Source organism: Thalassophryne amazonica, chromosome 1, assembly GCF_902500255.1.
Source record: "Thalassophryne amazonica chromosome 1, fThaAma1.1, whole genome shotgun sequence".
Taxonomy (NCBI): domain Eukaryota; kingdom Metazoa; phylum Chordata; class Actinopteri; order Batrachoidiformes; family Batrachoididae; genus Thalassophryne; species Thalassophryne amazonica.
Genome location: NC_047103.1, coordinates 110,927,643 through 110,942,787, shown reverse-complemented (window position 1 = coordinate 110,942,787; position 15,145 = coordinate 110,927,643). Strand labels below are relative to the sequence as shown.

The following is a 15,145-nucleotide window of genomic DNA, read 5'->3' as shown; positions in this document are numbered from 1 at the left end:
TGTAAAATATGTCATTTATTTGTTAAAAAAAAAAAGCAATAAAAAAAAAGCCAAGTTGTAATTAGATAACTGTCTGATATAACCAGTGTCAAAATAAATAGGACACTGCCAATTACTGGTGCCAGTGTGAGTTTTGGCCCTTTTTCAACTGATTTTTCATTCGTGTGACAATTTTTTTGATCGCACCAAGTTTCAGGTTAATCGCGTGTCCTGCATCGTTTAGTATACATGGAGTAACGAGGTGCATTTAACATCTCACGACCACATCGTATGGTCAGATGAAAATCAAACCTGTTTGATATTCTTGTGCCTGTGCAAACACCGCAGATCTGTCTTGTAATGTTTTTGTTTGTTTTTTTGTTGTTGTTGTTTGTTTTTTTTACTTTGATGTCTCCCATCGAGAGTTTTTGTAAATTAAGTTTGGAAAAAAAAAAGCTTCTGATTACGTTTTGCTTCTGGAAACACAAGTCCGACGTGTTTTTTTTTTATGTACAATGTGTGTGAGAACATAAATCGTGCGCTCTGGACTTTTACACAGTGCGGTTCTCTGGTACAGTGCCTGCCCAGCCTGAGCACTGCCATGAACACTACTGGCGAGTAGATGGCAGCAAAGACCTTGAAAATGTGCAAACACAAAATTCCATATAATCTGTGTTGCTCCTTGCTACGTTTAAGATGAGTGGAATTTAGTAAAAGCAAACACAAAAACAACATCTATAAACCCAGAGAATACATTCACGAGAGTTTTAGGCACTAGAGTTTAATGCTGTTGTCATGATCAGTGTCTCAAATGCATTCTCCTGTCGTGAACGTACTGAGATTACCCTATCACCCATAATGCACTGCTGGGCACAGCACGCCCACACTAAAACCTTAAAAATTAGCACATTACTTTAAAACTAAAACATATATCTGATATTTTCACTTTATAAAACTTCAGAAGTGACATTAATTTAAATAACTTGTCTTTACTTTAAATAACTTGTAATAAATAAGTTTAGTTAAAATTTGAACCACAAGTTAAAAATGTATGCCTCTGGATGACTTGGGTGATGTCAGTATGGTGTTAAAAGAAATGTTTCTTTTTTTTCTTTGGTGACCAGTTCTTTGCCCGCAGAGGATAGAGCGGTTTCTTCTAGAACCAGCTCTCCTCTGTTTGCAGAGGGTAGAACTACACGTGTTCACCTTTGTTTATCACGTTAACGGTCTAAAAATTATCGGACACAAATTAATCGGAAGATAATTAGTCCAATAATGGTTCTCAAAGTTATCTGAAAAGATAATCCGATAATGAAAACTTTATCTTCGACAATTATCCGTTATCGGATTATCGGAAGTGCCCACCCCTTCAAAATTACTCATAACCGTCCCAAAGACATATCGTTGTCTTTGGCTGCTTTCAGTGATGCCGGTATTTGGTTAGACTCTCTCTCCGACTGTTCTGTCGGAGTTATTTTCATTAGTTACTTCCTCCAAACCATCAACATGTCTAATAGACCCCATTCCTACCAGGCTGCTCAAGGAAGCCCTACCATTAATTAATGCTTCGATCTTAAATATGTTCAATCTATCTTTATTAGTTGGCTATGCACCACAGGCTTTTAAGGTGGCAGTAATTAAACCATTACTTAAAAAGCCATCACTTGACCAAGATATCTTAGCTAATTATAGGCCAATCTCCAACCTTCCTTTTCTCTCAAAAATTCTTGAAAGGGTAGTTGTAAAACAGCTAACTGATCATCTGCAGAGGAATGATCTATTTGAAGAGTTTCAATCAGGTTTCAGAATTCATCATAGTACAGAAACAGCATTAGTGAAGGTTACAAATGATCTTCTTATGGCCTCAGACAGTGGACTCATCTCTGTACTTGTTCTGTTAGACCTCAGTGCTGCTTTTGATACTGTTGACCATAAAATTTTATTACAGAGATTAGAGCATGCCATAGGTATTAAAGGCACTGCGCTGCAGTGGTTTGAATCATATTTATTTAATAGATTACAGTTTGTTCATGTAAATGGGGAATCTTCTTCACAGACTAAGGTTAATTATGGAGTTCCACAAGGTTCTGTGCTAGGACCAATTTTATTCACTTCATACATGCTTCCCTTAGGCAGTATTATTAGACAGCATTGCTTAAATTTTAATTGTTACTCAGATGATACCCAGCTTTATCTATCCATGAAGCCAGAGGACACACACCAATTAGCTAAACTGCAGGATTGTCTTACAGACATAAAGACATGGATGACCTCTAATTTCCTGCTTTTAAACTCAGATAAAACTGAAGTTATTGTACTTGGCCCCACAAATCTTAGAAACACAGTGTCTAACCAGATCCTTACTCTGGATGGCATTACCCTGACCTCTAGTAATACTGTGAGAAATCTTGGAGTAATTTTTGATCAGGATATGTCCTTCAATGCGCATATTAAACAAATATGTAGGACTGCTTTTTTGCAATTGCGCAATATCTCTAAAATTAGAAAGGTCTTGTCTCAGAGTGATGCTGAAAAACTAATTCATGCATTTATTTCCTCTAGGCTGGACTATTGTAATTCATTATTATCAGGTTGTCCTAGAAGTTCCCTGAAAAGCCTTCAGTTAATTCAAAATGCTGCAGCTAGAGTACTGACAGGGACTAGAAGGAGAGAGCATATCTCACCCATATTGGCCTCTCTTCACTGGCTTCCTGTTAATTCTAGAATAGAATTTAAAATTCTTCTTCTTACTTATAAGGTTTTGAATAATCAGGTCCCATCTTATCTTAGGGACCTCATAGTACCATATCACCCCAATAGAGGGCTTCGCTCTCAGACTGCAGGCTTACTTGTAGTTCCTAGGGTTTGTAAGACTAGAATGGGAGGCAGAGCCTTCAGCTTTCAGGCTCCTCTCCTCTGGAACCAGCTCCCAATTCGGATCAGGGAGACAGACACCCTCTCTAATTTTAAGATTAGGCTTAAAACTTTCCTTTTGCTAAAGCTTATAGTTAGGGCTGGATCAGGTGACCCTGAACCATCCCTTAGTTATGCTGCTATAGACTTAGACTGCTGGGGGGTTCCCATGATGCACTGAGTGTTTCTTTCTCTTTTTGCTCTGTATGCACCACTCTGCATTTAATCATTAGTGATTGATCTCTGCTCTCTTCCACAGCATGTCTTTTTCCTGGTTCTCTCACTCAGCCCCAACCAGTCCCAGCAGAAGACTGCCCCTCCCTGAGCCTGGTTCTGCTGGAGGTTTCTTCCTGTTAAAAGGGAGTTTTTCCTTCCCACTGTCGCCAAGTGCTTGCTCACAGGGGGTCGTTTTGACCGTTGGGGTTTTTCCGTAATTATTGTATGGCTTTGCCTTACAATATAAAGCGCCTTGGGGCAACTGTTTGTTGTGATTTGGCGCTATATAAATAAAATTGATTGATTGATTGATAGTGTCTTAAATAGAAATTGATGGTATAGAGCAGTGGTGTCAAAACTATTCCAGAAAGGGCCGAGAGGGTGCAGGTTTTCTTTGCAGCCACTGACTCCAGCAGGTGATTTCACTGATAATTAATATCACTTTGAGCATGTGGGATGAGTTCATCAGTGAAATCACCTGCTGGAGGTCAGTGGTTGCAAAGAAAACCTGCACCCTCTCGGCCCTTTCTGGAATAATGTGGACACCAGTGGTATAGACATTCAAGTCCAGACTTAAGATGCATTTATTCTACTTTTCATGTGGCTAGCATACTGGCATAGTATGGTACTATGCTTCCTTATCATTTTAAAGCATAGGTGACTAAAATTAAGCAAGCGTTTGAAATTCATCCTGTCCTGGTGTACAGTTACTGAAGAGATAAATACTCGGATTTTGAACTGCGCAGCACTTCCAGGCAAGTCCCGACATTGGAGAAGAAGGAGGAAGTGGCATCAGCGGGAGAACCATTGTCTTAATATTCTCAATTTATGGAATTTTACAGGTTACCAACAGCCCCGTTTCCACCATGTGGTTCAGGTTAGTGCTGCAGTGTTTTCGGTGTCAGGGGTTCATTTTCGCCGTCAGAATCCATTTGATTGGCAGGTAGAATACTTATATTGACAAGCACGTACACACGGTGTCAGCGGTTTCTCCACTCGACATGGAGGCAAAACTGATTATTTTTACATTATTTTATTGTTTTGTGGATCACGAGATAATTTCATCACGTGCATACTGAGACGTTATGAGCAGATGAGTGGCTGCGAGTCATTCAACTTGCAGCACAAAGCGGCCTGTGGTGGTACAAGAGGAGGATCCGTTAACAGCGTAGGCTTGAACCATCAGCAGCAATTAACGGATTACAGCTGACGTGGTAACCTTAGCCAAACTGCCGTGTGACAAATAGACTTTTCTTCGACACTGTTTTGTAAAGATGGATAAGTTTTCATCAGACTGAAGATGATCTCACTGAAACAGACAGGTAAGACTATATTATTTACTCCTTGTGTGAATGGGTTTAATATTTAATAATAATGTGTTATGCTACTAACGTACAATACACTAACTATATTCAAGAAGGAAACAATATTTTAAAAATAGCTGATATTTATATAGTCCCCTGTGTCATTTTTCAAATCTGAAATGTATGTACAGTTGTGCTCAAAAGTTTACATGCCCTGGAAGAATTTTTGCTTTTTTTTGGGCCATTTTTAAGAGAATATGAATGACAACACAAAAACTTTTTTTTGTTCCCCACTCAACAGTATCACCAGTTACCCATCTTCATGATGAAGTGGTATAAAGGAGGATTTTCTTAAAAAGAAGACCTGAAAGTTTAGCTACAAATTGCCAGAAGGTACATCTGAAATGCAAGCCTGGATTTTGGCGAAAGAAAATCCTTCTCTGCTCTACTCCACTATGAAGCTAAGAGTAGTGATGCAAAATGCAAAGCTGCACTGTGCACAATTTCTCCAATCACAGCCACATAAACCCATAACTTCTTCTGGGTTGTCTGGGTGTCTTGGTGGCTTTCCTCACTCTTCTTCTTGCACATTCACTCAGTTTTTGAGAACTGTCTAATCCATGCAGATTTACCATAGAGTGCCATATTGTTTGTATTTCTTTGTAATTAATGTAAATAAAGTCCAAAACATATTCAGAGGCAGCTTCACCATCAGAGAGCCTCGTCCACAACCACCACAAAAGACTCCAAGCTATCATTGATGTTAACGGGGCAACACACAGTATTAAGAACAGGGGTATGTAAACTTTTGATCCGGTTCATTTGGGTAGTTCTCTTGTCATTTTGATTTAAAAAGAGGAAACAGTTGTTTGACAATAAATGGCTTCACCCAACCACTAACCATGGGTGAAAAAAAAAAAAAAAAAAAAAAAGTTTTTGTGTTGTCATTCATATTCTCTTAAAAATGGCTAAAAAAAAGCAAAAATTCTGCCAGGGTATGTAAACTTTTGAGCACAACTGTACCAGTTTCTAAGAAAAAAGAAATACAAATCCACACTTCCTTAACACTTTTTTCCTGATGTAACAGTTAGTAAAACAAATCATTATTATAATTTTTTTTAATCAGTTGATTATGACCAAAGAGCTGGAAATAAAAACCGTTTAATCACCTCCACCAGCAGGCCGAAATCACCTGCATCATTTTATTTTATTTTAGGCTGTGTCCTCCACAGCTTCTTCAGACGCACATTTAGACTGGACTTAAAAATAGCTCCACACTAGAAAAAAAAATTGAAACCAGCTCAATCTTTACTGTATTTACAATTGATTTGGGAGTGAATCAGCAGGTCCCGTTCTCCCGATGATATAGCAACAATATGGCCGTAGCTGAGGGCTGAAATAAAGTGCAGGCTTCAGACAGCTGTTTATCCTTCACCTGCACACTAATTGACTTTTATTGTTCAGGATTTTTTTAAATGTCAACATTTCATCATTTTTAGTGATCATTTGTGCAAAATCTTTGGTGTCACCTACACTTTAAAATCATTTTATTAGTAACAGAATAGGGTCTCAGCCTCAACATCTAAATTTTGGGTCTGTTAGTGAAGCTGAGGGCTAGCAGATGGCGATCACGTCATATTTCTTCTGCTTTCCTGTCGATCTACTGCTGATGAATAATACCTTAGGTGTAGTTTTTCCGGGAGACTCATTCTGCTCTTATTTTTTTCCTCTGTCCGAGGTACAGATAGCGGGATGGCTACTGAACACAGGATGTCGGATGGACAGGCTAAAGTGGGTGCTGCCGCGAGAACAGGCCCACTGACGGCATGAGGACTGCTGGACAACCCCTGCCTGTGGCATAACTGCCTGCATGGATTTCTCATTAAATACATATTCTGTTATTATGTCATGTTTTGAAGTCCTGTTTTCTGTTTCTTCACCTTTGTAAAAACCTTGTAACTGTTACAATGGCCTAAGCAGTGGGTCACCCATTTGAATCTGGTCTGCTTGAGGTTTCTTCCTCAATACCAGAGAGTTGCTCTAGGGGTTCGTAAAGTTAGACCTTGCTTGTGTCTAGCGCCTTGAGGAAGATCTGTTGCGATTTGGCGCTGTATAAATGAAGTCAATTGAATTGAATATTGTGAATTTTTAATACATTTTTCCCCTATGTGAAGAAATATATTCTTAAAATATAAAGATGCATGTTAAAGATTCAACAAGACGTAACAGTGCTGTGCTCTTTTCATGATGGTGTGATTACTTGTGAAAACAGTAAAAAAAAATCTAAGTTGATTGATTTTTATTTGTAAAAACAATGAAAATATAAGACAATACAAATAGGTATTTTAAATATAATATACAGTTCATCCAGAAAGTATTCACAGTGCTGTACTTCTTCCACATTTTGTTATGTTACATACAGCCTTATTCCAAAATGGAGTAAATGCATTTTTTTCCCCTCAAACTCACAACACCCGAAAACAACATGAAAAACTTTTTTTTTTTGAAAAATAAAAAAACTAAGTAATCACATGTACATAATTATTTGCACCCTTTGCTCAGTACTTTGTTGATGCACCTTTCAATCAATCAATCAACTTTTTTCTTATATAGCGCCAAATCACAACAAACAGTTGCCCCAAGGCGCTCCACATTGTAAGGCAAGGCCATACAATAATTATGAAAAACCCCAACGGTCAAAACGACCCCCTATGAGCAAGCACTTGGCCACAGTGGGAAGGAAAAACTCCCTTTTAACAGGAAGAAACCTCCAGCAGAACCAGGCTCAGGGAGGGGCAGTCTTCTGCTGAGACTGGTTGGGGCTGAGGGAAAGAACCAGGAAAAAGACATGCCGAAAAGGGGGCAGAGATCGATCACTAATGATCAAACGCAGAGTGATGCATACGGAGCAAAAAGAGAAAGAAACAGTGCATCATGGGAACCCCCCCACAGTCTACGTCTAAAGCAACATAACCAAGGGATGGTCCAGGGTCACCCGATCCAGCCCTAACTATAAGCCTTAGCGAAAAGGAAAGTTTTAAGCCTAATCTTAAAAGTAGAGAGGGTATCTGTCTCCCTGATCTGAATTGGGAGCTGGTTCCACAGGAGAGGAGCCTGAAAGCTGAAGGCTCTGCCTCCCATTCTACTCTTACAAACCCTATGAACCACAAGTAAGCCCGCAGTCTGAGAGCGAAGCGCTCTAATGGGGTAATATGGTACTACGAGGTCCCTAAGATAAGATGGGACCTGATTATTCAAAACCTTATAAGTAAGAAGAAGAATTTTAAATTCTATTCTAGAATTAAAAGGAAGCCAATGAAGAGAGGCCAACACGGGAGAGATATGCTCTCTCCTGCTAGTCCCCGTCAGTACTCTAGCTGCAGCATTCTGAACCAACTGAAGGCTTTTTAGGGAACTTTTAGGACAACCTGATAATAATGAATTACAATAGTCCAGCCTAGAGGAAATAAATGCATGAATTAGTTTTTCAGCATCACTCTGAGACAAGACCTTTCTGATTTTAGAGATATTGCGTAAATGCAAAAAGGCAGTCCTACATATTTGTTTAATATGCGCTTTGAATGACATATCCTGATCAAAAATGACTCCAAGATTTCTCACAGTATTACTAGAGATCAGGGAAATGCCATCCAGAGTAACGATCTGGTTAGACACCATGCTTCTAAGATTTGTGGGGCCAAGTACAATAACTTCAGTTTTATCTGAGTTTAAAAGCATGAAATTAGAGGTCATCCATGTCTTTATGTCTGTAAGACAATCCTGCAGTTTAGCTAATTGGTGTGTATCCTCTGGCTTCATGGATAGATAAAGCTGGGTATCATCTGCGTAACAATGAAAATTTAAGCAATACCGTCTAATAATACTGCCCAAGGGAAGCATGTACAAAGTGAACAAAATTGGTCCTAGCACAGAACCTTGTGGAACTCCATAATTAACTTCAGTCTGTGAAGAAGATTCCCCATTTACATGAACAAACTGTAATCTATTAGACAAATATGATTCAAACCACCGCAGCGCAGTGCCCTTAATACCTATGACATGCTCTAATCTCTGTAATAAAATTTTATGGTCAATAGTATCAAAAGCAGCACTGAGGTCCAACAGAACAAGCACAGAGATAAGTCCACTGTCCGAAGCCATAAGAAGATCATTTGTAACCTTCACTAATGCTGTTTCTGTACTATGATGAATTCTAAAACCTGACTGAAACTCTTCAAATAGACCATTCCTCTGCAGGTGATCAGTTAGCTGTTTTACAACTACCCTCTCAAGAATCTTTGAGAGAAAAGGAAGGTTGGAGATTGGCCTATAATTAGCTAAGATAGCTGGGTCAAGTGATGGCTTTTTAAGTAATGGTTTAATTACTGCCACCTTAAAGGCCTGTGGTACATAACCAACTAACAAAGATAGATTGATCATATTTAAGATTGAAGCATTAAATAATGGTAGGACTTCCTTGAGCAGCCTGGCAGGAATGGGGTCTAATAAACATGTTGATGGTTTGGATGAAGTAACTAATGAAAATAACTCAGACAGAACAATCGGAGAGAAAGAGTCTAACCAAATACCGGCATCACTGAAAGCAGCCAAAGATAACGATACGTCTTTGGGATGGTTATGAGTAATTTTTTCTCTAATAGTCAAAATTTTGTTAGCAAAGAAAGTCATGAAGTCATTACTAGTTAAAGTTAATGGAATACTCAGCTCAATAGAGCTCTGACTCTTTGTCAGCCTGGCTACAGTGCTGAAAAGAAACCTGGGGTTGTTCTTATTTTCTTCAATTAGTGATGAGTAGAAAGATGTCCTAGCTTTACGGAGGGCTTTTTTATAGAGCAACAAACTCTTTTTCCAGGCTAAGTGAAGATCTTCTAAATTAGTGAGACGCCATTTCCTCTCCAACTTACGGGTTATCTGCTTTAAGCTACGAGTTTGTGAGTTATACCACGGAGTCAGACACTTCTGATTTAAAGCTCTCTTTTTCAGAGGAGCTACAGCATCCAAAGTTGTCTTCAATGAGGATGTAAAACTATTGACGAGATACTCTAACTCCCTTACAGAGTTTAGGTAGCTACTCTGCTCTGTGTTGGTATATGACATTAGAGAACATAAAGAAGGAATCATATCCTTAAACCTAGTTACAGCGCTTTCTTGCTTTGGCAGCAATTACAGCCACAGGTCTTCTTGAATATGATGCTACAAGCTTGGTGCACCTATCTTTGGACAGTTTTGCCCATTCCTCTTTGCAGCACCTCTCAAGCTCCACCAGGTTGGATGGGGAATGTCGGTGCAGACATTTTCAGATCTCTCCAGAGATGTTCAATCAAATTCAGGTCTGGGCTCTGGCTGGGCTACTCAAGGACATTCACAGAGTTGTCCTGAAGCCACTCCTTTGATATCTTGGCTGTGTGCTTAGGGTCCTTGTCCTGCTGAAAGATGACCGTCACCCCAGTCTGAGGTCAAGAACACTCTGGAGCAGCTTTTCATCCAGGATGTCTCTGTACATTGCTGCACCCTGGCTAGTCTCCAAGTTTCTGCCGCTGAGAAACATTCAAACAGCATGATGCTACCACGACCATCCTTCTCTGTAGGGATGGTGCCTGGTTTCCACCAAACATGATGCCTGGCATTCATACCAAAGAGTTCAATCTTCGTCTCATCAGACTTTGTTTCTCATGGTCTGAGAGTCCTTCAGGTGCCTTTGGCAAACTCCAGGTGGGCTGCCATGTGCCTTTTACTAAGCAGTGGCTTCTGTCTGGCCACTCTCCCCTACAGGGTTTTTTGGTGGATTGCTGCAGATATGGTTGTCCTTCTGGATGGTTCTCTCTCCACACAGGAATGCTGGACCTCTGACAGAATGACCATCGGGTTCTTGGTCATGATCCTAGATGATGGAGGCTACTGTGCTCATTGGAACCTTCAAAGGAGCAGAAATGTTTCTGTACCCTTCCCCAGATTTGTGCCTTGAGACAGTCCTGTCTACAGACAATTCCTTTGACTTCATGCTTGGTTTATCTGGCATGCACTGTCAACTGTGGGACCTTATATGTAGACAGGTGTGTGCCTTTTCAAATCATGTCCAATCAACTGAATTTACCGAAGTGGACTCCAATTAAGTTGTAGAAACATCTCAGGGATGATCAGTGGGAACAGGATGCACCTGAGCTCAATTTTGAACTGTATGGCAAAGGCTTTGAATACTTATGCACATGCGATTTCTTAGCTTTTTATTTTTAATTAATTTGCAAAAATCTCAAAAACTTTTTCACATTTTCATTATGAGGTACTGTGTAGAATTTTGAGAGAATAAATGAATTTCATCCATTCTGGAATAATGCTGTAGCATAACAAAATGTGGAAAAAGTTGAGTTGTAAATACTTTCTGGGTGCACTGTATAGGGTCACACTCAAGTGTAAAACACTTGTTTCCACTGTGAACCTGGTTTAAAAACTATGCTTTTGAAACTGCTTTTATGCATGATTAGTGGCGTCAAACGTGTGAGTGAATGAGCAAGTTTTGCATAATTCATCAACTGGGAACATGCAGATTGCAAAAAACGCAATGTGATAGGAGAAATCTGAGCTCAGATTTGGCCTCAGCACCCCAAAATTACCCTAAATCAGTTCTCAAAGTCCATGCAAGAAAAACAAAACTGTTGACCAGTGTAACATTTCAAATAAATTTTAGACAGAAGATACCAAAAGACATGAAAGAAAAATTGTTTAAGTGTGCTTTTAAAAATTGTCTTAGATTCACAAACCCTGCTCTGACTAGGTAGGCTGTCAAAGATTTTGACCCCAGTATATATAAAACTGGTAGTACCAAAAGACTGGACATGAGGACTGACTAAAGACATTGCACTGGACCTGGTGTTTATATACTATGTTGCGCAGAGTAAAATTTAAAAGAATTGGACATATAATGTGGGGCTTTATTCTTTATTATATTAAACATATGATTTAGTTTTACCTGTTGAACTCTGGACTCCACAGGCAACATATTGACCAATGTGCGTGTCAGGGGGTAAGCATAAAGGAGGAAATGTTATTTAAAAAAAAATATGTTCTTCTAATCACAGCAGTAACAATTAAAACTACAGCATGGAAGATTTATTTGGTAACACAAAAATAGCTTGATCAATTCACAAATATAAAGCTTTCAGTGATAGAGCCATCCCTAAACACAGGCTAAACACTAGCTAAAGCTGAGGCTAACATTAGCTGATAAAACTTTGGCATTCAGTGGTGCATGATCACCTCTTATTTTCATATTACTTGCATACCTTAGACAAATCTGCAGATGATCTGTTGGACAAGCTCTAGCAGAATGTGGAGAATGTCTGTCTGTATCCGCTCAGGGCTTACTAACGGACGGTCACTGGAGAAAGCTCCTAACTCTTCTCGCTGTTGTGCTTTGTGCTACAAGTCCTGTGACTCACTTTTTATTTATTTTAGTTTTCATTTTTCATGAAGAAACGATTCTTCACAAACATGGTGACTTTTCACACTTGAAACCACAGAGACAGAGCTGAAGTCTGGTGTCATTTTCCTACGCTGTCTAGTTTTCATCACTATTTGGCAGGGATGGTTTGAAAACACACACACACACACACACACACACACACAATAAAAAACAAAAAAAAACAAAAACACAATGCACTTGTCATTTTCTTTTAACTTTTGTCACAGAATATGCACAATTAAATGATTAAATGCAAATTAGATGATTGAAGTTCAATTTTATTTATGGATCTAATGTTTTGAAAATTAAAAAGCCTTCCTGTAAATGTTTTTTTCAATTTCAAATTTGCTTTTACATTAGAATTATGGGTCACCAGATGCTTCCATATCTTTGGAGGTCATGAAATCGGATCACGCTCAAATATGAACTCAGAAACACATTCATTTGGGATACCAAGTTCAAATGTGGTGAGAAATCTGAAAAATTATATCCACGATATCGTGGTCACAATGCTGTATGGCAGACGCACTGAGAGAGTGCATTTTTAGATCCTCATGGTCGGTAGGGGTATAATTATCATGTTTTCATAAAAAAGATCAAATCAGGCTGACCATGAATGGTTAAAAACACCATCTTACAGAGAGTGCTATAATGAGCAAGCAGCCAAAGCTTCATTTTACAGTTTGTCAACTTTAAGTACAAGACTAAGATTATCTCCAATGCTGTAAAAATTTTGTTATTGAACAATACTTCACCCCAAATTGCATGCCATGTAATGTTTGTGTGGATTGTTACCATTTATTTTACTATTATACCATGGTCAGTGAGAATTCCATGTCTAACTGGCGTGCATTATTTTCGTGTATACGCACACGTAGTTCGGCGAGTAAAGTCACTGTTATAATCACTCTGCTCTGGTCGTCACCATAGCAACGCGCAAATCAGCTGTGTTTTGACAGGTGAATGACAGAAACGTGATGAATTTAATATTTTTGGCCAAAATAAGACATCTGAGGAATGGAAAGAGGAGGAGAGCAAAAGCAAAGGCATAAAGATTTAACATCAGACAAACTGGACAAGACTGAAGATGGGAAAGAAGAAGAGAACGGTTCTATCCTTGCGGGCTCCGCATCAAAACAGCGAGCGTAGTTTCTGGACCTGTTGACAAGAGTTGGCCGCAGCTCCATACAGCAGAGAGGGAGGCAGTGTGAGTGGCCCGCTGCGGCGTGTGCCCGCAGACATGGTAAGTGCATTGGAGACAAAATATCTTGAGACTGGTATAAAATAGTCCCAAATACTCACATTTTTATCAAGTTCTGTTAACTTAAATAAATATGTGTGTTAGCTCACTGTGTGGGACCATGGTATAAGCGGATTAAACAACTCGAAGCCGCTTCACATTGTGCTGTTTTAGACTCCGCATCGTGCATTCAAACCATATAATGCACGTCTTATCTTTGTTAAATCATTGCTTTAATAACTCTTGTGGGACTTGATTCTTCCCACCATAGTTTTGATCAGCTTTGACCATCAATTAATATCTGTTGGGAATTTAGTTTTTCATTTAATATTTGAAAAAGTTAAAGGAATGAGGATGATGGCCAATTATTGTTACAATTTTTGTTATCCCCCCAGCCCCAGGGAATTTTCCAATTAAATGATTGTTTACACTGTCAAAAATGGGACAACAATTTTTGTCGACTGGCTGAGTGATTAAATATTTTCAGGATCCATGACAGTGTAGATGAAAGTGGACAAAGATAACTTGTGCAATTACCTGCCACTTCAATGATCTGATGCCTGGCGATATCATAGAAGGGGTGGTCCCAGGGCAGATGAGGTGAACCAGCATCAAAGTGTTGGGAGAGATCTGTCTCTGGAACATGCAGCAACACCAATAATGTAAAGTTTTATTAGTGGCAAGGGGAAATCATCAACATTCTACAAATGAATACAATTCCAACAACACAATATGTCAGAGGACAATTCAAAATAATATAATAATGCTAAGACACCCTTAGCCATATGAGCATGTACAACCCCTGGCAAAAATTATGGAATCACCGGCGTCGGAGGATGTTCATTCAGTTGTTTAATTTTGTAGAAAAAAAAGCAGATCACAGACATGACACAAAACTAATGTCATTTCAAATGGCAACTTTCTGGCTTTAAGAAACACTATAAGAAATCAGGAAAAAAAATTGTGGCAGTCAGTAAAACGGTTACTTTTTTAGACCAAGCAGAGGGGAAAAAAAAATATGGAATCACTCAATTCTGAGGAAAAAATTATGGAATCATGAAAAACAAAAGAACGCTCCAACACATCACTAGTATTTTGTTGCACCACCTCTGGCTTTTATAACAGCTTGCAGTGTCTGAGTCATGGACTTAATGAGTGACAAACAGTACTCTTCATCAATCTGGCTCCAACTTTCTCTGATTGCTGTTGCCAGATCAGCTTTGCAGGTTGGAGCCTTGTCATGGACCATTTTCTTCAACTTCCACCAAAGATTTTCAATTGGATTAAGATCCAGACTATTTGCAGGCCATGACATTGACCCTATGTCTTTTTGCAAGGAATGTTTTCACAGTTTTTGCTCTATAGCAAGATGCATTATCATCTTGAAAAATGATTTCATCATCCCCAAACATCCTTTCAATTGATTGGATAATAAAAGTGTCCAAAATATCAACGTAAACGTGTACATTTATTGATGATGTAATGACAGCCATCTCCCTAGTGCCTTTACCTGACATGCAGCCCCATATCATCAATGACTGTGGAAATTTACATGTTTTCTTCAGGCAGTCATCTTTATAAATCTCATTGGAACGGCACCAAACAAAAGTTCCAGCATCATCACCTTGCCCAATGCAGATTCGAGATTCATCACTGAATATGACTTTCACCCAGTCATCCACAGTCCACGATTGCTTTTCCTTAGCCCATTGTAACCTTGTTTTTTCTGTTTAGGTGTTAATGATGGCTTTCGTTTAGCTTTTCTGTATGTAAAAGCCCCATTTCCTTTAGGCAGTTTCTTACAGTTCGGTCACAGATGTTGACTCCAGTTTCCTCCCATTCATTCCTCATTTGTTTTGTTGTGCATTTTTGATTTTTGTGACATATTGCTTTAAGTTTTCTGTCTTGATGCTTTGATGTCTTCCTTGGTCTACCAGTATGTTTGCCTTTAACAACCTTCCCATGTTTGTATTTGGTCCAGAGTTTAGACACAGCTGACTGTGAACAACCAAC

At 39.0% G+C, this 15,145-nt stretch overlaps 1 protein-coding gene across 1 annotated transcript in view; it reads right to left on the bottom strand.

The window, feature by feature from the left end:
• arhgap1 (Rho GTPase activating protein 1) overlaps positions 1 to 15,145 on the bottom strand; it is a 236,012-nt gene that overhangs the window by 169,897 nt on the left and 50,970 nt on the right. The window contains exon 3 of the mRNA XM_034173469.1: positions 13,670 to 13,768. Coding sequence (XP_034029360.1) covers positions 13,670 to 13,768 — 99 coding nt within the window. The remainder of the gene's footprint in view (positions 1 to 13,669; positions 13,769 to 15,145) is intronic.